Genomic DNA, 21,053 nt, shown 5'->3' with positions numbered 1-21,053 from the left:
AACTAGAAATGGCCAGCCTAGCTGCAATGGCTGAGATTGGCATTTGCTGTGATTATGCAACTTGTTTCACTAATTTGACTCATTTCCCCAAACAGGATGCACAGGTGGCGTTCATTTATTTAGTCACAACACTAATTACTCTTTACAACTGTGCTCTTCCCTGGTTTTCTCAGTATAACCGTTGCAGTAGTAGCAAAGCACCCTTGGGTGCTTGCTTGTGTGTGTGGCTAAAGGTGTGGGACCTTGGCTGCTAGCCCAGAGAGACTGGGTCCTCAGCTGTGTGGCAGTCCCTGTGAGGCTATTAGGCTCTCTTGTTACATGTTAGCTCCTTAGCACCATACACCTTTTTTTTTTTTTTAAGATTTTTTTTCTTTTAATGCAGACCATTTTTAAAGGCTTTCTTGAATTTGTTAGAACATTGCTTCTGCATTAGGTTTGTTTTTTTACACCCCCAAGTCATGTGGGATGATTTTAGCTCCCTGACTAGGGATTGAACCTGCTCCCCCTGCATTGGGAGGGGAAGTATTATTCACTGATCTGCCAGAGAAATCCCAGCACCATTCACTTTTATCTGCCTTCCAGTCTCTGCCGTCATATCTGCCCCCACCACAAAACTTAGCCCCACTGGTGAAAGTCCCTCAGTTGTGTCCAGCTCTTTGCGACCCCAGGGACTGTAGCCCGTCAGACTTTTCTCTCCATGGAATTCTCCAGGCCAGAATACTGGAGTGGGTAGCCGTCCCTTCTCCAGGGGATCTTCCCATCCCAGGGATCAAACCCAGGTATCCCACATTGCAGGCAGATGCTTTACTGTCTAAGCCACCAGGGAAGCCCAGGAATACTGGAGTGGGTAGCCTATTCCTTCTCTAGGGGATCTTCCTGACCCAGGGATTGAAATGGATTCTTCTGCATTGCAGGCAGATTATTCAGCTGAGCTACCTTACTTGTGGCCATACTGAGCAAGTCCTTTCTTGAATCTGGCTGCCATGCCCAGAACGCTTTGTTACGTTAGGGCTGCTCCGAGGGTCCACGGCCTCCTTTGCCTATCCCCTTAATTCCCTGTATATTGTGACTGCTTTTAGTTGTCTATTCTGCTGAGGAAATGTCTCTCTCACCACATGGGATGCCTGCAGGCAGGGAAATATGGTGTTTGCATCCAGCAGGAGCACAGTGCCTAAAAGGTAGAAAGTGCTCAACAGACGCTTCTGTGTGGAAAGCTCCTCTGAGCTGCTTCCCTTCAGCCTCTTCTTCCCTTGCTCATACCTCGCTTTATTGCTTCTCATGAGAACCTGAAACTGAGTCCCCCTAAAACTGAGTTCCCTTTGAAACGTCATTCCCTTTCTTGTCCTGTTCCCCTCAGGACTGAGGGATATCAAAGAAAAGGTTGTGGAGGGGACTGAAAACTAGCAAGACCTTGTGGGGACCAGTCTCCCCATTTCCCACTTTCCTTCTGTGACATTCTCTGACTTCCAAAGAGCAGACTCAAGCAGTTAATGATTAGAACAACAGTCACAGGCTTTCAAGTTCACCCTGAAGGGATAAAGTTAACAATCTGATGCCCTTCCCCGCAAAACCCAGCAGAGGATGGTGATTTCATGCTGACCACAAGCACACACCCCCCAGACTGGTTGGAATGATTGAGATTCCTGAGACATCATCCATTTACCTCACTACCTACCAGTCAGGAAAAGGACCAGGAGCTGATCACCTACCCTGAGACTGTCACCTCTAACATTGGCTTTAAAACCCCAGAAAGCCATTGAAAGTTTGGGTATTTTGAGCATGAGTTGCTTACTCTCCTTACTTGGTAAATAAATGCCGTATTTTCCTTCACCACATCCCGGTGTCGGTGGATGGGTGAGTGAAGCCAAGTTTGGTTCGGTAATAATTTTAGAGTCTAAGAAGCAGTGTTTGGCAAAGCATGTTCCCTGAGCTTGTGAGCTCCACAGAGCCACTCTCCCAGTGCACAGATGAGATTTCTATGCAACAAAATAAGCTGGCGAGAGTTCAACGGCAGGGTGGCTGTGGCCGGCTCCACCCTCACAGAAGAGTCCAGCTAGCTTGTGCTTCCATCCCTCCATCTCCTACCCGAAGCTCCATCCTTCTCTGGAAAGAAGCTGGCATCAGGCTTGTTCAGCTTTGTTCATCGTGATCACAAGTGGGTCTCTCCTGACAGAGAGGGAAGGTTCACAAAGGCCTGACACTGAAACTGAATACTCCCAAGTTGAAGAGTAACGTCATCCAGCCTTGTCTTTTAGAATATCATCAAGTGATAATCCTTTTGTTTTACAACTTACAAATGAAGGACAAAATAAAGTGCCTTATGGTCAGGCTGGGTAGAGGGAGTCCTGAAAACAGCGGACCACACTCAAAAGGCATCTAGGTCACTAGCAGCTCAAGAGACCCTCTGAAGAACTGGGGTTTATGCATTTTACTTGCCTCTCACCTCCTCTCTGATCACTGGCCCCCCCTTGACTTCTTCTAGGTCACCTCTACTCAGATCACACTGTACTCAGAGTCCAAACAGCCCATCACTATGCCTCTGGTGAGTGTCCCATTCCTTCATGCCCATTCTGCAAACCAACAGTCATCCTTCAAGATGGTGCCCAAATGCCAACTCTTCTGCAAAGCACTCTTTTTTAAAAATAATTTCATTTATTCATTCATTTATTTTTGGCTGTGCTGGGTCTTTGTTGCCGACAGGCTTTTCTCCAGTTGTGGTAAGCAGGTTTCTCATTGCAGTGGCTTCTCTTTTTAAAGAGCATGGGCTCTAGGGTGCACAGGCTTCAGTAGTTGTGGCTTCTGGGCTCTAGAGCACAGGCTCAGCAGTTGTGGCCCATGGGCTAATTGCTCAACGGAACATGGGATCTTCCCAGATTAGGGATTGAACCTGTGTCTCCTGCATTGGCAGGTGGATTCTTTACTGCTGAGCCTCCAGGGAAGCCCTGCAAAGCATCCTTGAATGATTTTGGCCACAGTTAGACACAGAAACATGGTACTGGGGCAGCCATTAGTACTATGCTATTGCATTAGAATTGATCTGTGTTTATATCTCCATTTATGTTTTTATTCAACAACCAGATATTGGCTAAGTGACATGAGTGGGTGAGCTCTTTGAGGATAGAACCTGCTCCTGTCATCCCTGTGACCCTAGACCTCAGCTCTGCACCTGTGTAAGTTATGAGCACAGTCCATAAAAATGATGAAAAGATAAAGCCCAGCTCTTTGATATTCAGGAATGACTAGGCTCATTTTATAACAGAGAGGAGCCCACCTTTGTATCTAACATATGTAAGGAAGATAACACAGTTTTACTTTTTTAAAAAATAAATTACTCTGTCAGGAATTTCTTCTCAAATCCACTTTGAACTGCACCTCCCATAATTTGAGTCTCCCCTTGATCCTCCCTTGCCTTGAAAATGACAAAATGTTGCTCTCCATTACTATTCCAATATTTGAAAATTATTCTAAAATTTTCTCAGCTAGTCCCAACTAACAAAAATATGTGATGTTAAGTCCAGGTTTGATGCAGGATACAGGATGCTTGGGGCTGGTGCACTGGGATGACCCAGAGGGATGGTACAGGAGGGAGGTGGGAGGGGGGTTCAGGATGGGGAACACATGTACACCCATGGCAGATTCATGTTGATATATGGCAAAACCAATACAATGTTGTAAAGTAATTAGCTTCCAAATAAAATAAATAAATTTAAACTAAAAAAAGAAATTTCCAACATATAAATACAGGATCTTTCTACACTTCTGAAGATCTTAATTTCCCTTAGTTATCTTTCATCATTTCCATTGTGGAGGTTTTCCACATCTTTGTTCAACATTTTTCCAATAAATTTATTATTTTAAAAAAAGAATCTAAATTAACTTTATTCTTATAGAGCCCAGTTTTCAAGCCTAGATATCCTTGACAAATACATTTCTCCTGGGGACTGAAAGTCTTTGCATCACATGTCAATGTTGTGGGACCAAAAGCTTCCTAGGTTCGGTAAAGGCACAGCCTTAGTTACAGGAAGAGACTTCCTACATCTAAGAGTGTACGGGCCTCAGAGACCCTTTACCTATTGTGCGACATTCTTGACGGGGCTGTTAGGGCCCTTGTGGTTGTCTTGTCCATTTTCCTCCAGGCTTTCCCTCCCCTTTCTTTTGTGCACGTGACTTTGCAAGTCTGCACTATGACACGTTTCCCTGATCTGCTAATACCAAGGGGTTTGAGGTTTGTTTTTCCAAGTAACCGTCTTTCTGAAACACCTGAGGGGCTGGCCACAAGTTACTTTGTCCTGAATCCCAAGTGTTAATATAATGTCAAGGAGGACCTGCCAGAAGATTTTCAGCAATTACTGTCCCACAACTTAGTGTGTTATAGATTGAAATGCGTCTCCCCCAGATTAATATATCAAAGTTCAAATTTCCACCAGGTCAGAGTGTGAGACCTGATTTGGTGGTGTAGATGGAATGATGTAAAAGATGAGGTCACACTGGAGCAGTGCAGCCCCCAATCCAAAATGACTGATGTTCTCAAAACGGGAAAACTGGGAGAGAGGCGTGTGAAGACTGGCATTATCCTGCCATACAAGAAGCTACCAGAGAGGCAGGAGAGAGGCCCCGAACAGAGCTATCCTGATGCCTTCATGTGGATATTTGTTGTTCTAAGCTACCCAGTTTGGGGCACTTTGTTTAACTCATCATGGGATATACTAGCTGCTTGCTTAGTTTATCTGGCTATTCTGAAGGGGGCAAGAATGTTTCCCTTTACAATTTATATCGAGTGTTCAAGTTATGCTATGTACTATGTACTCCCCTGGGAATGATTAGACTTGGACATTGTCCTCGGCCCTGAGGAGGACAGCAGTGAGACTGTAGCAGGAGGGACTGGCTGGGATGAGGAGGAAGAGAGAAGGAAAAGCACATAGATCTCCACTCCCTCAAAACCTCCTAATATATGCAGACTGGTGTGTATTTGCATATTACAAATTAGTTACGGCTTGGCAAGATCAATAATCTGCTGAGAATCACACACCCAGAGAGTAACTGCACAGACCTGGAATCCAGCTCTGTCCGACTCCCAAAGCATACCAGGATTTTCCTTCTGGGGAAGGAAACTGAACATCAGGATGTTACCAAAGAAAACTGCCCACTATCATTTTCTTATCTTATATGGGTAGGTTGTGATTGTTTTATCTGAAGTCAAGCATTTGGACAAAAACAATCTTTCTTTTTGGGTCTATGATATTTTGTTGCTGTTCAGTTGCTTAGTCGTGTCCGACTCTTTGCAATGCCATGGACTGCGGCATGCGAACCATCAGTGTCTTTCACTATCTCTCAGCGTTTGCTCAAATGCATGTCCATTGAGTCGGTGATGCTATCTAACCATCTCATCCTCTAGGAAGCTTATGGCTACAGAACTGTCTTCATGAATGGAGGAAGAAGGAACCTCATGCTTCAGAAAATTTTTCCATGTAGTCCTCATTTGAGAGTTCAGCTCTCTGGACTAAGGGACAAGACTATGCAACCAAGAGGGTCCGTAGTCATTGCTGGCTTGGGACCAGTAATCCATGTTATGTGCTAGTTTTGCCTTTACACACCAGGGTCTCTTCCATGTTTTGAGTCCCAAGGAACTGAGTGATTTCAGACCTCAGAAGCAGAGAGATCAAGCATGCTATCTTGATATGCTTTCTTTAACCTCATTTCACCTTCTAGTCACCTCCTGCAGATTAAGCAACAAAACTTTTTATTCACTACTCATCTAAAGACAGGGAGGGATCTTGGGCCATAAGAGTCCAGACTTAAACAAAATCACCAGGGATGGAGGGTCACACAGGAAACACTCATCACAGTTAAGAGCAATGCACAGACCAATGGAAAGTGGTAAAACTTAAAAGAATAGAAACAAAACTAGCAAGCAGGCTCTACTTTCAGAAATATGAAAGTTCTTCCCCTTTGAAACTGGAGCTCTCCAGTTAGAACTGCTGATGAGGTTCATGGGTCAGTGCCACGGTAATTACAAGCTAATCACCACTTGCTAGCAACAGTTTCTGTAGTTGCTCTTTAATCTAAAAAGAAAAACTTTATTTTTTTATAATTGTACCCAATTATCAAGACAGTGAGTTTGTGATTACTTTGGATTCCAATGATGGAATGATGAAAAAGCTACGCTTTAAAACAGAAAGTGGCCCTTGATAAAGATGACATTTTCTTCTCAAAGCAGTAAGATATGGATATTTTTAAACTGTGAAGGATGGGAAAGACTTTGGGTTGCAATGTTGTTGTTTTTACCTTTCCTTGTGGGATTTCTACTTGAAGGAGCTCAGAGTCTACTGAAGACAGAAAATTAACTACTGCTTAGGTATTTCACCAGGTTCTACTAACAAACAGAAAGTCATTTCCACCTGTGGGGATCAGCCTCCCTGGGCTAGAACACAAGTCTGCTGCTTGGAAATTAACCAGATCCTGGCATCACCCTATGACAAATTCCTGACATCCTTGTGGTCTTGCTATGTAACACAAACAAAAAGAAAACTTTCAAAACTCCAATACATGGTAAGCACCGTTCCATACAATGTTGATCACATCAATATATTGTCACTGATACTCAAGCTCCCCAGGAGAGTAAAGAACAAGAAGTCACTTATCTTTAAACAAAGGTCTTTGCCTCCTCTATCTCCCACCTCCCAAAGTCCTCGGTATAAAGAAAGAAAAAGAGAAAAAAGGCATGAGCTGACACTTTGCCAAACTGACTTGGGGTGGAAAACAAAAGGCAATTCCTCAAAGCCCCTGTGGGCCAGGCTGATGAAAATCAGTGACTTCCTCATCACTCTTCACACACAAAACAACTCTGGTGTTTGCCCTGAACTTTTCAGCTCTGGCTGCAGCTCTGAGGGGTAGTGTGATGAAGCAGTCTTGCTGCTGCCTCTGCAGTCTCTGCCAGCAAAGCCTGATGGAACGATGCATTAGTGATTCTGCTCCTGCTTTTCTGACAGGTCCCTGAGGGGGCTTCTAAGTAATTGTGCCTGGCCTTCCATAGCTCTAATGGGACATACCTCCCTTCTTCCTCCTCCCACCAAAGCTAAGACCTCAGCCCAGCACGGGGCAGCTGTCTATTTAGGGTGAGTGGTTGGCAGCCTCCTGCCCTATTCTGGGCTCTTCTGAACCATGTTTCCTTGAAGCTTGTCATTCCATCAGGATATGGGTATAACAGTAGCTCAATACAGACAGAACGATGTTTCTGAATAAAAGAATGTGCTACCTACGAGGCATAACCAGTATTTAATTTGCTGCCTGTGTGCGATAGACTGTGAGCTCCTCAAGGGCAGGGGCTGTGTCTCATTTGTCTTTGTAGCCTCAGTGACTAACATACGTTCATTTGTTCATTCATTTACTCAAAGCTATTTACTGAGAGCTGGAGATGCAAGACGAGAAAGGCACAGGCTTCTGCAAAGCATTAGATACTTCTTTTGCCCCACAGGCTGGACTGCCATGGAATAAATACATCTTCTAATATGTTACAAGAGACAAAAATATCCCTCAAAATAAGTAATACAAAAGTAGAGCTATCTTACTCCTAGGCTCCTCGAATGTCAAAGATGAACAGGACCTGCTTTTACTGATAAGGAAAGCAACTCTCAGAAAGAACTGACCAATCCTTGATCTTGCGCTCTCTTCACCTTGAGCAAGGTGGTCCATGGAAGATAAAGTACTTCAAGCAGAAATTTCCGTTGCTCCCTGCAGCCCTCCTGCCCGCAGAACCCAATTTTGTCATGTATATACATTTATTTTTAATATTCTAATTTTCAAAAATTCACATAACTTGAGGAGATCTCCAGACTGGTTTAAACAAGGATTGAGAACTAATGCCCACAAGAGCCAGAATGTAAAATGGCTTTAAGAAAGTAAGGCCAGGGGAAAGAATGAAGGTGAGGAGAGAGCAAAGAAGAAATACAGGCTCTTGTTTCAGTTCTCTGCTCCAAATAGATGGCTTGAGCCAAGGAGTTTCCTCTTGCCCATGCTTTTGTTGGGTAGGCATTCAAAAAGGGCTCAGCTGGGTGGTCCATCCTTGATCCATATGGTGTCCCCTTATGGGGGCGGAGGGTACATTTCCAAGATGGCTTCTTCAGTCACGTGTCTGGCATCTGGGGGATCCTTTTTCGAGGGGCGGGGTGTGCCACACAGGGCTTGTAGGATCTTAGTTCCCCGACTAGGGATTGAACCCACACTCTTGGCTGTGAAAGCTTGGAGTCCTAAGCACTGGACCATCAGGGAAGTCCTTCCTGGGTGCTCCCTGACCTTTATTTTTCTCCACTGAAGTCTCTTCTAGGACATCTTCCTGTGGCTTGGGCTCCGCACAGCGCGGTAATCTCAGGGCAGGTGCGCTTCTTACGTGGCTACACTTGGACAAGTGTGGGAACTACATACTGCCAGTTTCTGCCACATCATAATGGTCAGAGTACTCACTCAGCCTTCAAGGGGAGGGTACCCAAGCACCACCTCTCAGTAAGAGGAGCGTTAGAGAATCTCCAAATGTCTTTAGTGCGCCCTCAGTCTGTTTCAAAGAACGGCCACTAGGTATCAGGCTGTTGCACTGGTGGACTGAGGTCCCATATGAAATAGTTAAAAAATTTTAAGTAGAAGATGGAAATTTATATTTAAAATATAAATATTTCAAATTATTAATTCAACTTTATGAATTAATTCAAATTAATTACTGAAATTAATTCACAGTTTCTGAGAAACTCTGTTGTCAAATATGCATGTTGGCAGATTCTGGCTGTGCCCAACACTATGCACCCTGGGCTTCAGGCACTAAAAGAAATTCTTATAAAGGAGCTTTAGGAAAATGCTGACATGTATTTGGATATTTTCTGCCTATAACTGAAAATAAAGATCTTAAGGGCGTTTTATCATCTTTGACAACAGAATTTTACTGAAAACACACCAGTAGGTAAATGAGGGATCTTTCTATGTAACTCTATCATGATCCACAAGAGAAAACCGAATGTCTCCTATTCTGAGAATTCCCTTCTCCCATGTCTATCTTGGTCAAAACACAGTTTGATGAAATGTAGAGTGATTTCCATTTCTTGTTGAATTTGACTCAGAACCAGAGATACAAGATATGATGGTGGTAATGACTTCATGTCTCAAAGGAAAGAAAAACAAAAAGTTCGGAAACTAAATAAGAAGTCACTGATATAAACGGTCCAAGTTCCATATAAGCACTTTTTAAACTTCAGTGACTGACTCACCTTCTGAGTCAGGAGAATCAGGGGATGTTGTAAGACACAGCATTTTGAGTCAAAACTCCAGATGATTCTGAGAGAGGTAGCCCCTGAACCACATTGTGAAAGTCGCTCAGTTGTGTCTGACTCTTTGCGACCCCATGGACTGTACAGTCCATGGAATTCTCCAGGCCAGAATACTGGAGTGGGTAGCCTTTCCTTTCTCCAGGGGATCTTCCCAACCTCGGGTCCAAACTCAGTTCTGCTGCATTGCGGGTAGATTCTTTACTAGCTGAACCACAAGGAAAGCCCTAACCACATTGCTAGTACTCAGTTATGAGGGAAGGTTTTTGAGAGAGAGCTGGGCATAGCTCAAGTATGAATCATGACCACCCCCCCTTTTTTTTTAACGCTTACCATATGATTTTAATGGCCTTCTCAATGAACACAACCATTCATACAGTTCAATTTCAAATGTCTAATTACATAGTTAATGAGGTTATTCATTTTTGTCAGATCAGTAACCTGGTGCCTTATTTGCTTAAAAGGGATTGAGCAATCTATTAACTCCAACAACAAGGAAATGTGCAATTGAAATCTAGCGTTGTTCATGCATGATTATTGTCTCAACAGGCAGAAATCTGTTGTGAACAAAGCTGGAGATCAGCAAAGCCCAGATTTAATTAGATGAAGAACCAAAGGTGCACTGCAGTTTGCCGAGAAAGTAAAATGTGCATCTATCAAGGGTGGTTCTAAACACTGAAAGGTCTTGATTTCTAGATTGATGAATCACACCTCCTTTTATGAGCTGGTAGCTGTGGCAGTAATGGGGCCAAGAGAAGAACGTGGGCTCCATCTGCCTGACTCAGTGGGGAAAATGTGCTTGGAGTAGCAGGTAGGGTTTCTAAGCCTGGATTGGCAGTTGCTGGCTAACTTAGCTCAGGGAAGTCATCCCTTCCTTGTGGCTTCCATTTCCTCTTCTGTACAATGAGGAGGGCCGGCTTGGGTTATAACAATGGTGAGCACAACTGTCCACGTGCCATACCTGAGAAGGAGCCTGCTCACCCAGACCACCTTGCTCTCCACTCACCCTGGCCTCCTAGTCCTCCTCTGTCCCCACCCGCTCCCAACCCCACCCCACTCCAATCCTCTACTCAGCCACATCCAACAGAATGGAGCAACACCTGGGCTGAGACCAAATCTGTAGCCCTGGCAGAGGATCTCTGAGGTCTCCTCCTGGTTGCATGCAAATTAGGGTTTGGGAGGGAGAATCAGGTGAAAAGAAACCACAAAGAGTAGTTTTGGAGAGGGAAAAATATTTTCAGGGGCAGGAATTGTCCTGGAATAGAAACATGCAATCTGAGAAGGGGGAGAGGGGAGCACACAGCTTGCCAGCGAATTTTAGACCCATCCTGGTTATCATGGTGATGGAGGTCTAGGTATAGTCATCTTCAGTGAATTCTAGCAGGACAATTGGCTTTGGGGAAGGCAGGGCTGGGATTAGGGTGAGCAAACTCATGGATAGACACACGTATGAACCTGGGCGTGGGGGCCTCCCTTATATTTTGCACCAGGCTCCTCATGCACCTCACCCTAGTCCCAGCCCTGAAGAATTGCAATATAGGATGATGGCGCTGCAGGCTTCTGTGAAGTTGTCACCTATTTCACAGACCCCTGGGGGCTGAGTGGGAGTGGGTCTTGCAGGAGGGGAAATACAGACGGATCAGCTCAGGGTAGGCCAGGACTTCCACAGATCTGATTTACTAAAGGGCATTTGGTATTAAGGGGAAAGGCTTTGGATCTGTGTTGGGTTAGCTATGCAACTGCGGTCAAGTTACTTAACCTGTTTAAGTCTCAGTGTTCAAGTCTTTCAAATGAGAGTAAGATGGTCTTCTAAGCAGGAATGCTGTGAAGACAGGGAAGGCATCCATGGCACCCGGCACACAGTACTCCATCATTACATGGAAAGTCTTCTTTCCAGCCTCCATTCCACCCTGAGTGTCAGGAAATGAAACAAAACAGGGACAGCAAGCTTCTTGCCAAAAATGGATGTGGAAATGCACGTCCTTGGGCAGAGGAAGCCTCGCAGGTCTTGACATGCATTGTTGGCTTTCTGAGTCACCACTGCTTTCTCTTGTAGCACCTCCCATCCTCCCATCCTGCTCAGGTTGGATTTGATCGGAGGTGGATGGTACAATGCCAGGATCTCGCCCACTAGGAAAATTCTCCCAGTGCTGCTCCGAGGCCAGGATTCCAGGAACAACCTTTACGAAATCTGTGTCATAGGCCTGCTTAGTAAGAATTACAGCTACCACTTAGTTATGTGATCAGCGTGTGCATGGCCCCTGCTAGGAATCTATGAGCATTATCCACATCAGCCCTTCCTCATATCAGTCTACAGATGAGGAGATAGAAGCAAACATGTTTCATGACTATAGACATGGACTAGGAACTCAGTCTGTTCCTGAGTTCTTAATCACTATTTGCTACTGAAGCATCATCACTCTGGAAATGCAAAGAACACAAGAAGAGTTCGTTATGTGCAGAGAGTTTGAAGAGGCAGAGAAGAATCAGCACTTGAGTGTGAAAAACAGTGTAACAGTATAAAGCAGCTCAGACAGTCAGCTCCTTGGGGCAGGGACTTTGTTTTATTCTTTTTTTGTATCTCCATTTTCGAGTGCATTGAATGGCTCTTAGCAGGAGCTTAACCACTGTGGATATGGATGTATAAGGAGATAAAATAAGGATATGGATGTATAAGGAGATAAAATAATCATGTGAAGGCATATGCTACAGATAAGAGACACTGGTGGGAATTCAGGGAGGTCCACAGTGGTGCAATGGAGAGGGCCAGCTTCATGGAGCACTCTGTGAGCTGGGATTTGGAGAGGTCAAAAAAATCAAAGAGGATACAAGAAACACATAAATGAAGGCATGATCCAGCGTGAGCATAGAGCATTGGGACTATAAGGAGGACCAACTGCTTATCCAGTTGCCAAACAGCCTGCGAAACCAATAACTGACTGGTTCTTGGTATAGAACTGTATGTTATCTAGAAACAGGTCAACCATGGCTGTGAGAACAAGGTCAAAGGCAAACAGTGTAGGCAGGTCTAGACATACAATATAGGGAAGTGAGCTGGAGCAGGCTGGCCTACAGGAAGTACAGTTCCCCACCCATGGTGGAGGATATGCAAATATAACTTCTGGAAGCTGTGAAAAACACCAGGAGGACAAGTCAGCCATGAAGAATGTGAGGAGGAAGGGCATCAGAGACAGGGCTGGAAGGAACACATGCTGGGGCTGATCACCCTCTTCAGATGGTTTTTCATGCACCAGAGCAGCCTACCTGCTCTCGGGAGACCCTGGGCACATCTGTTTATTCTCTAAAATGAACTCAAGGAAATTGTATTTACCAAGGGATAAGCCCACAGGCTCAGCCATGAGGCTCAAAAAGCCTCCGTTTACTAGAGTCGTCTAACTAGATATATAAAACAATTCCTATGCACCAATATAATTTGACATGATACATTTCATACAAATGCTAATATAATATTTATCTATATAAACAATTTTATCCTGGGCTAAAGAGCTAAGGCTAAAAAATGGGAGAACACTGGGGCTTCCCTGGTGGCTCAGTGGTAAAGAATCTGCCTGCAATGCAGATGTGGTTTGACTGCTGGTCCAAGAAGATCCCGCATGCCATGGAGCAACTGAGCCCATGACACGATGACTGAGTTAGTGCTCTAGAGCCTGTGAGCTGAAACTACTGAAGCCCACATGCCTCGAGCCCGTGCTCTGCAACAGGGGAAGCCACTGCAACGAGAAGGCTGCGCGCCGCAACTGGAGTAGCCCCTGCTCGCCAAAACTAGAGAAAGACCCAGCACAGCCGTAAATAAATCAAGGAAGCGAATCTCTAAAAAAATGGGAGAACTTGAAAGATGGTTTCATCCTTATCCCGGTCACCCAAATGTGCCAAAAATGTGATGAAATTGTAGCCAGCCAGCTGTGCTCTGTCACTGTTTAGTTCATCTGGGTGTCCCAGCCAGGAAGGAAATCATTACTTGGTAATGACCTCCATGTGGGCCTCAGGAACCCTAACATTTCCCAGAGGGGTGATGTGGGGTGATCGCCACCTCTAACTTGTGGGGGTAAGGATGTGAACAGCTCATCCTTACCCACACCGTACACTGTGGACCCCCAGTGGGCCATGTATTGTTAAAAGGCATCGTGAATAAAACTCTTTCCTGGTTGTGACAGGGATCCTTAAGAACATCTCAGGTTTGCTGATTCACTAGGGGGACCAGCAGGACTCAGCAGAGAGTTGGGCTCACAGCTAAGATGTATCACGACAAAGGGATGCAGAGCAAGATCTGCAAAGGGAAAGGGCCCCCGGGACGAAGTCTGGAAGAAACCAGCACAAGTTTCTGAGTATCCTGTCCCCAGGGAGGCACACAGGATGCATTTAATCCCTCCAGCTATCATTTGTGACAACACGTGTGAAGTGGTATCTACCAGGGATGCTCATTAGAGAGTCATCGCCCAGAGTTTCTTTTTTTTTTTTTTTTTATCAGGATCTGGTTACACAGGCGTCCTCAGCCTGGCATGTACCAAATTTCTAGACTCCTGGAAAGAAAGCAAGTACTCAGCATGAATGATCTTGTATGGACAATTTAGTCACATGGGCACATGGGCCATTCTGACCAAAAGGTAGTGGGAACTCTCCTGAAGTCCATTTGGGGCCAACCTCGCAAGAAAAGCAGTCTCAGTCTTGTTATGCTAATTTCCTCCATACAATAATCTTATTCAGTCTAGAAAACTGTATGTCAGGGCCACCTGTGGGAGGTTAATAATACACATTAGCACATGAAAGTGCTTCGAGAAGTACTATAGCGTAAAAAGACTGGCTTTAAATTTTAACCAACATTTTTCAAACCTATTTGGTCATTATCCTTTAAAAAATACAGTGCTTATTACATCCTTTTGGATACTAGCATTCTATAGAATATGATTTGGGAAATACCAGCACTAAGTGTGTGAACCTGAATTACTTCTCTGGCTTCGGCTTTCACCATTTATTAAACACACTCATAACAACAGCTGGCACTTATATTGCTCTGACTGTGTGTTAAGAGCTTTTTTATACAATAACTCATTTAATCTAATAAGAGGTTGGATGAGGGAACCTCTAAGTGGGGTGAAGCAGAGCAGTTGGGGGAGACGTTGAAGACACTGAATCACCGCCCGAGATCACGCCCCAGCTTTGCCAGTTACCAGCTGTAGGACAAGTTCCTCAACCTTGATGTGCCTTGGTTTCTTTACCTCTGAAATGAGAAGGTGCTTAATATACAAGAAGTGCTGCACATGTGGTTGCTGATTTTTTTTTTTAAGTAAATGAATTTCTTTCCAGCTCAAGCAGCTTTGATAATTTGCTCTATGCCGTGAACCACAGAGGGGCACCGAAAATAGACTCTTGTGGCTTTAGAGACTAAGGGATGGGACAGTCAGATTAAGGTGGCCTGAGGGAACAAGAAAAGCCCCGGGTGGAGCTTGCTCCAGGTCCCAGGAAGCCGTGACACCCACGGCCAGTCAAAGCCAAGGCTCATGCCAGGGAGTAGACACAGACCATCACCGGCGAACAGGCACTATTTCCTGAGAGTCTAGGACTGAGGCCAACAACATAAGTGATCTGCTTTTGACTGTAAATAAAGCAAGACTCCAAACAGCCTTCAATTAAACCTGGTGATTTTATCCATATGGTGGAAGAAAGGGACCTTGCAAGAAAATCCCCTCTGAATCAAGACTCAGACAGATCTACGTGGTGGAAAAGAAGAATAGGGAAGGATGCCAAATTGAAAAATGACAAACTGCCACCAGGAAAAAGCCAATTTTTAAATATGCCTTAACACTTTTTTCTCTCTCCCATCTCAAGCTACCTCCAATTGAGGAATGTTCTATAGAACTGAATAATCCTTCATCGAGATATATGGAGAGTCAGCAGTGTCATTCTGGAATGTGAAGGACAGTGATATATTTTGTAGTGAGTCGATAGTCACAGGTGGGTGTAGAGACTGGGAGGAGAAGACCCCTCAGCATGCTTGGGTGTGCTAAAACTGTTGCTTAAATAAAGAATTTTGCAAGGACTTGGTGAGGAAATTACGTTATTATCTCTTTGAGCCAAGCCGATGATTGTCATACCCCTGATTGTTCACACAGATAATTCCTTGTGGCCATGCTTCTTGGACTCATCCCTCTCTCTCTTTTTTTGCAGGATCCAAAACATTCCACACACTTTCACTGTGCCATCCATACCTGTCAATTCCTAATTAACACTGACCTCAGTGCTTGGCTCACCATTTAGGTCCAAAAAACCTGTGTTGAATAAATGAAGTAATTTATTCACAGATCTGTCTGTTTTCAGTATCCAGTGTTGGCCTCCTTGTCTAGCAACATCTGATGGGTCCAAGCCTGTTTATTTCTGAATCCTGCGTTCTACAAATGTCTATTAGATAAGTGAATACATACATGCCTCAATTTAGGGATTCAGTGGACACACACGGAAGGGCTAATCGCATTCTGGTTACCTCAGAATGGATCTTCTTACTTCTGGGATGCAAGCTTTGTAAAACATGCATAGATTGGTATCTGGATTCTTAAATGTGGTACTTAAAATAGCCATATTCTCTGTGGGAATCCTGCCTACTTCTCAAGAGCTAGCCCTTTCCGCTTTTACTTTTCTTGCTGCCATTCCTAGTTCTGATTTTTTTTTACTTTACTCTCTTTAATCACATCCCATCACCTCCCTGACATCTCTGTGTGACAATCTCTTATGTCAAGAACACAATCTGTTCTTTTTTGCCATGTTGGAAAGACGTCTTCAAAGCTCACTTTTTCCCCCATGATTTCGTCTTTAGTAGCTATATGCTTCTTCCTCTAAATATTAATGAGAAAAGATTTAAATCTGTTAAATTTATATCCCTGTCATTGACTAAGTAAAATGGAGTACTTACTGTGGTCAACACCTTTTAGGGTGTCTGTCCCTCTCACAATGACCCCAGGGGATGTCTTTAGACAGCTAGGGAGACAGATTACAATCCTATTGTTCACTGTTGTTGACTGGATCAAAGGTGGGTGAGTCAGGCTTCCTGTTCAGGGAATATGGAATTGGGTTGGGGTAGGGTAGAAGATAATTGGGAGAAGAAAGGTGAGAAATGGAGAGCACTTGAGAGAGTTCTGAAGGCTTTAGTCATAGTGAACTTGAAAGAGTGAGGCATCGTCTGTTATTCTGTGACTTGAGTTGCAGAGATACTGTGATTAGAAAATGAGGTCAATAGAAAAGGAGAAATGAGAGAGAGGAGAGATAGATAGACAGAGGGAGAAAGAGAGAGCGAGCAGGCTATTGTCTAGATCCCAGTTCATAGTTCTATTGAGTTGGCCAAAAAGGTTATTGCAGTTTTTCTGTAAGATGTTATGGAAAACCCAGAATGACCTTTTTTTTTAAACATTAAATGTTTTTATTAAATCATTTAAAAATAATAAGCCCATTACATCTTAATCTGTTTTATGAAATAAATATTTTCCAAATTAAAAAATCAGTGAAGAGTGACATTCCTTTACACTTTTTTCAAATTTTCTTAATATCTGGCATACTTAAAAAAATAATTCTCAAGTCTTTTTTTGCATTTTTTTGTAGTTCATTGACTTTTAATTGATATAATTTTTTCTTCTAAAACACACAAATTAGAAATATAAAAATTGGTACCTAATCTATATTTTTTTCTATGCTGCTTCTCCTCTATCCTCAATTTTTAGCATTTTATTGTTATCAATATCTCATAATTTTTTCTTTGAAAATTTTTAGTGGCAGCATGGTATAGTCATGTGGATAACTGATGGAAACACTTATCTACTTTTTGTTTGCTTATTTTTGCTTTCTTTTAAAAATTTATTTATTTTTGATTGGAGGATAATTGCTTTATAATTATTGTGCTGGTTTCTGCCATACATCAACAGGAATCAGCCACAGGTATACGTGTGTCCCCTTCCCTTTGAACTTCCCTCCCTCCTTCCACCCAAGAGCTAGGCTGTCACAGCGCTGGTTTGAGCTCCTTGCATCATCCAGTAAATTCCCACCGGCTATCTGTTTTACATAAGGTAATGCATATGTTTCCATGCTACTCTCTCAATTTGTTCCATCCTCTCCTTCCCCTACCGTGTCCACAAGCTGAATGACCTTTTTGACCAACCTAATATTTCTACCCAAGGCCCTGTTTCCTGACTCTTGGCTCTGAAGCCCAGTCAAAGACTTCTTACCTATGTGAATTACCAAGCCCTGTTGTTCTACTGAAGCCACTTTTGGCTTTCTGTTCTTTGCAACCACAAGAATCCTAACTCAACTAATGGGAAAACTGATTACAAATAGGATTGTCAACAATAACCCTTACGTGCATTCAACATTGTGCACACTTACGAACTGCTTATTATTATTAATACCTACTACAAGCAAGTACAAGAGCAAAGCTGCTGAAGCAGCCATCCAAAGAACTAATAACTGGGCAGCAGCTGAAGGTTAAAAAGCAAACCAGGGAAAGGGAATGGGTTTCCTGAAACGATAACTTATATGAGAAGTCATCATCAGATCACTAGCGATGACTTAGTTTATTAGAGTCCCTGAGGGTCGGATGATTATAGATCAGGAGGAGAGCAGCAGGAAGTGTTATCAGGAGAGAATAAAACAATGAAACAGATGGATTTCTGTGTTTAAGATGAAGATTACAAGAGCACAAAATACTGGCTCTGCTCAGGTGGTTCCGAAAAAAAAGAAATGGCCTCTGTCTTCATGGTGCCTAAGAAATCTACTTCACTCTTACAGATACCAATACAGCATTACGCAACTGTCAATTTAATGAAGGAAGTGCCACCAAAGATTCATATTAAACAGAAACCAAACATAATAGACAATGGGGAAAAGTGGGGACCTGAACTAACTAACCATGTTTGAGGAAATATTTGAGGCAATAAAAAGATCAATAGGAAATCAGGCCATTCTCCAGGATGTAAGGATCTCTCAGGGGAATGTTTTAAAAGACGAGCATTTTATGAACTCATCCCATTTTTAGCACACTAAGAGATGTAACTCAGGTCACTGTTATCACTGCAGAAATGGATACAAAACGAGACTCCAGGGAACTGCAGAGCTAGTGCATGTATTCGTGCTTAGCTGTGTGCGACCCCGTGGACGGTAGCCCACCAGGCTCCTCTGCCCATGACAAGAATACCGGAATGGGTTGCCATCTGGCTGATAAAAACGAACTTGGTCACACTGCTCTCTACTCAATGTACCCTTGCAGGTATATCAAGAACAACAGAAACATTGTTCCAGGTCAGAAAAATTCAGTAACTATGTTGCTTCAGAAAATTTGGAAAACTGAGGGGTGCAAAGAAAATAAAAAGCTCAAACAACCAGAGATGCCACTTAAAATTTTGGTGCATTTCTTTCCAGTTTTCTTTTTTTCCCTATAAGATACACTCACATATCTACTGTGTATACACTAAAAATAACATTTTAAACATCCTGCATATGCTATTTTCATAGTCTTCATTTAATGTCTGGTGAGAACTTTCTCTTGTCATTGCATATAATTTCAACACTGTACACATTCAATTATATGGTTTTGTCATAGTTTAACCAACACATTAGATATTTATATAGTTTCTACTTTACCATTTGCTATGGACTAAATGTTTGTGTCTTCCCAAAATTCATACGCTGAAGCTCTAATCCCTAATGTGAACGTATTAGGAAGTGGGGCTTTGGGGAGGAAAAATGAGGTCATGAGGCTGGAGCCCTCATGAATGCGATTAGTGCCCTTGAACATGAGCCGTGAGAGAGCTTGCTTTTTTCCCTTCTCTGCTACCTCCAATACTGCTACCTGCTACCCCCAATTATGCAAGGATGCAGCAAGGAAGAAACTGTCTGCAAACCAGGAGAGTTCTCGCCAAGAACCGAATCAGCTATCACCTTTGTATTGGACTTCCCAGTCTCCAGAACGATGAGAAATACATTTTTGTTGTTTAAGTCACCCAGTCTATGGTATTTTTGCTTTAGCAGCACAAACTAAGCCACTACTTTTTTAAACATTAAAAAAAAGAGAGTGTTGTTTATTTCCACCTCCTTTCCCTGTCCCTTCCCCATGATCCATTCTCACCTTTTCTGTCTGGTCCTGCTCTGGGAAGCTGACTCCTGTGGACTGCATTACCTGTGATCTCATGCCATCTTGCTTCTGGCTGTTTTTATCTAGTGAGGGACCAGCAGGAGGCAACAGGTAAGAGGCTTGGCTATTCTCTCATTCCCTCCCTGCTCAGATTGATGGTTCTGCACAGGCTACACCACTCTGCTATGGAGTCTGCAGTCAGCTGACCCCTCTCCCATGGCTACAGCTCTCTGAAAACTCTATGAACACAGTTTCTCCCTTTGCTCCTTCTGGCTTCTGCTTCTGTTAACCCCTGGGTGACTAAACACCCTCATGGTTTCCTTTAACCTCTGCTAAGTAATTGCTTATTAAAAAAAAAAAACTAAAAATTATTTGGCAGTGCTGGGTCTTAGGTGTGGCATGCCCAATCTGATTCCCTGACCAGGGATTGAACCTGGGTCCCCTGTAATGGGAGTGTGGAGTCTTAGCCACTGGACTACCAGGGAGGTCCCAGTAAATGCTTCTTAGTTATCTTTAGATTCTCATCTGATATGTATTGAAAGTTTCAATGAACACCTAGTATACTATGTGGTATAACTCTGTGGAATTCCTTTATTTATAGAAAGCATAACAAAATCAATGCTACGTTACCCCTGTTTCAAATACGGGAGGCTTCATGCAGGTGAAATACTTATATACCAAACGTAAAATAGAAGAATGGTCTAGACTCAGGAACCTCTTCTTTGACACTTTCAGAAAGTCTCACTCATCTGATTTCCCTCAATGCTTTTCCCTCTGTGATGTTCACAAAGCACTCATTTCCCCCTCCCTCAAAGCCTCTGCTTGTGCTGTTACCCCAGATAGAGTGGCCCTCCAGTTTCCTCCCTACTTCTAAGCTCAGGCTGGAGTCTTACCTCCTTCCTGAATTCTTGGAGCCCACAGCCATCTCTCCTTAGAATTACTGGAGCTGCACTGTTCAATATGGTAGCTAGTAGCCACATATGGCTGCTTACATGTAAATTAAAATGAAATTAGAAATTCAGCCCCTGAGTCATGCTAACCATATTTCAAATGCTCAATAGCCACAGGTGGTCAGTAGCTACTGTAGTGAGCAATTGAATCTAGAATATTTCCATCATGTGAGAAAGTTCTATCGACACAGCTATCCCAGAACACTTAATTATGCATGACTCCACTGGTGCTGCTGTGCTGTGTGCTCAGTTGGGTCCGACTCTCTGCAACCCCATGGACTGTAGCCCACCCAGCTCTTCTGTCCATGGGATTCTCCAGGAAAGAATACTGGAGTAGGTTGCCATTTCCTACTCCAGGGGATCTTCCCGATCCAGGAATTAAACCTGTATCTCTTCCATCTCCTGCATTGGCAGGCCGATTCTTTACTACTGCACCACCTGGGAAGCCCCATGTATGACTCCAATGAGTATTAAATTATAAATACTCTTGTATTGTTTTTGAGTTGCAGAGTCAATGAAATACAGGGAAGAATCTTCACTCTGAGTCCAAATAGCACTGGGCACACAGGAGATGCTTAGCAGATGTGCCTGCTGACCTGAATAAGGACCGTGACTATTTCTCAGTGGAACATTAAAACGCAAGGAACCATTAACAGTGGAATCTAG

The 21,053-nt window shown here is 43.4% G+C and overlaps 1 protein-coding gene across 11 annotated transcripts in view; it reads right to left on the bottom strand.

Annotated features, from left to right (window-relative positions):
• Window positions 1-21,053, bottom strand: part of SAMD12 (sterile alpha motif domain containing 12) — a 527,507-nt gene that overhangs the window by 227,859 nt on the left and 278,595 nt on the right. The window contains exon 5 of one of the 11 annotated variants that reach the window (XM_069601101.1): window positions 17,168-19,520. The exons of the other annotated variants lie outside the window; for them this stretch is intronic. Coding sequence (XP_069457202.1) covers window positions 19,357-19,520 — 164 coding nt within the window. The 3' untranslated portion in view covers window positions 17,168-19,356. Of the gene's footprint in view, window positions 1-17,167; window positions 19,521-21,053 lie in introns of those variants that run through there. 11 annotated transcript variants of the gene reach the window in all.

Source organism: Ovis canadensis, chromosome 9, assembly GCF_042477335.2.
Source record: "Ovis canadensis isolate MfBH-ARS-UI-01 breed Bighorn chromosome 9, ARS-UI_OviCan_v2, whole genome shotgun sequence".
NCBI classification, from domain to species: domain Eukaryota; kingdom Metazoa; phylum Chordata; class Mammalia; order Artiodactyla; family Bovidae; genus Ovis; species Ovis canadensis.
The sequence above is the reverse complement of the archived record's forward strand: the minus strand, read 5'-3'. Positions and strand labels throughout refer to the sequence as shown.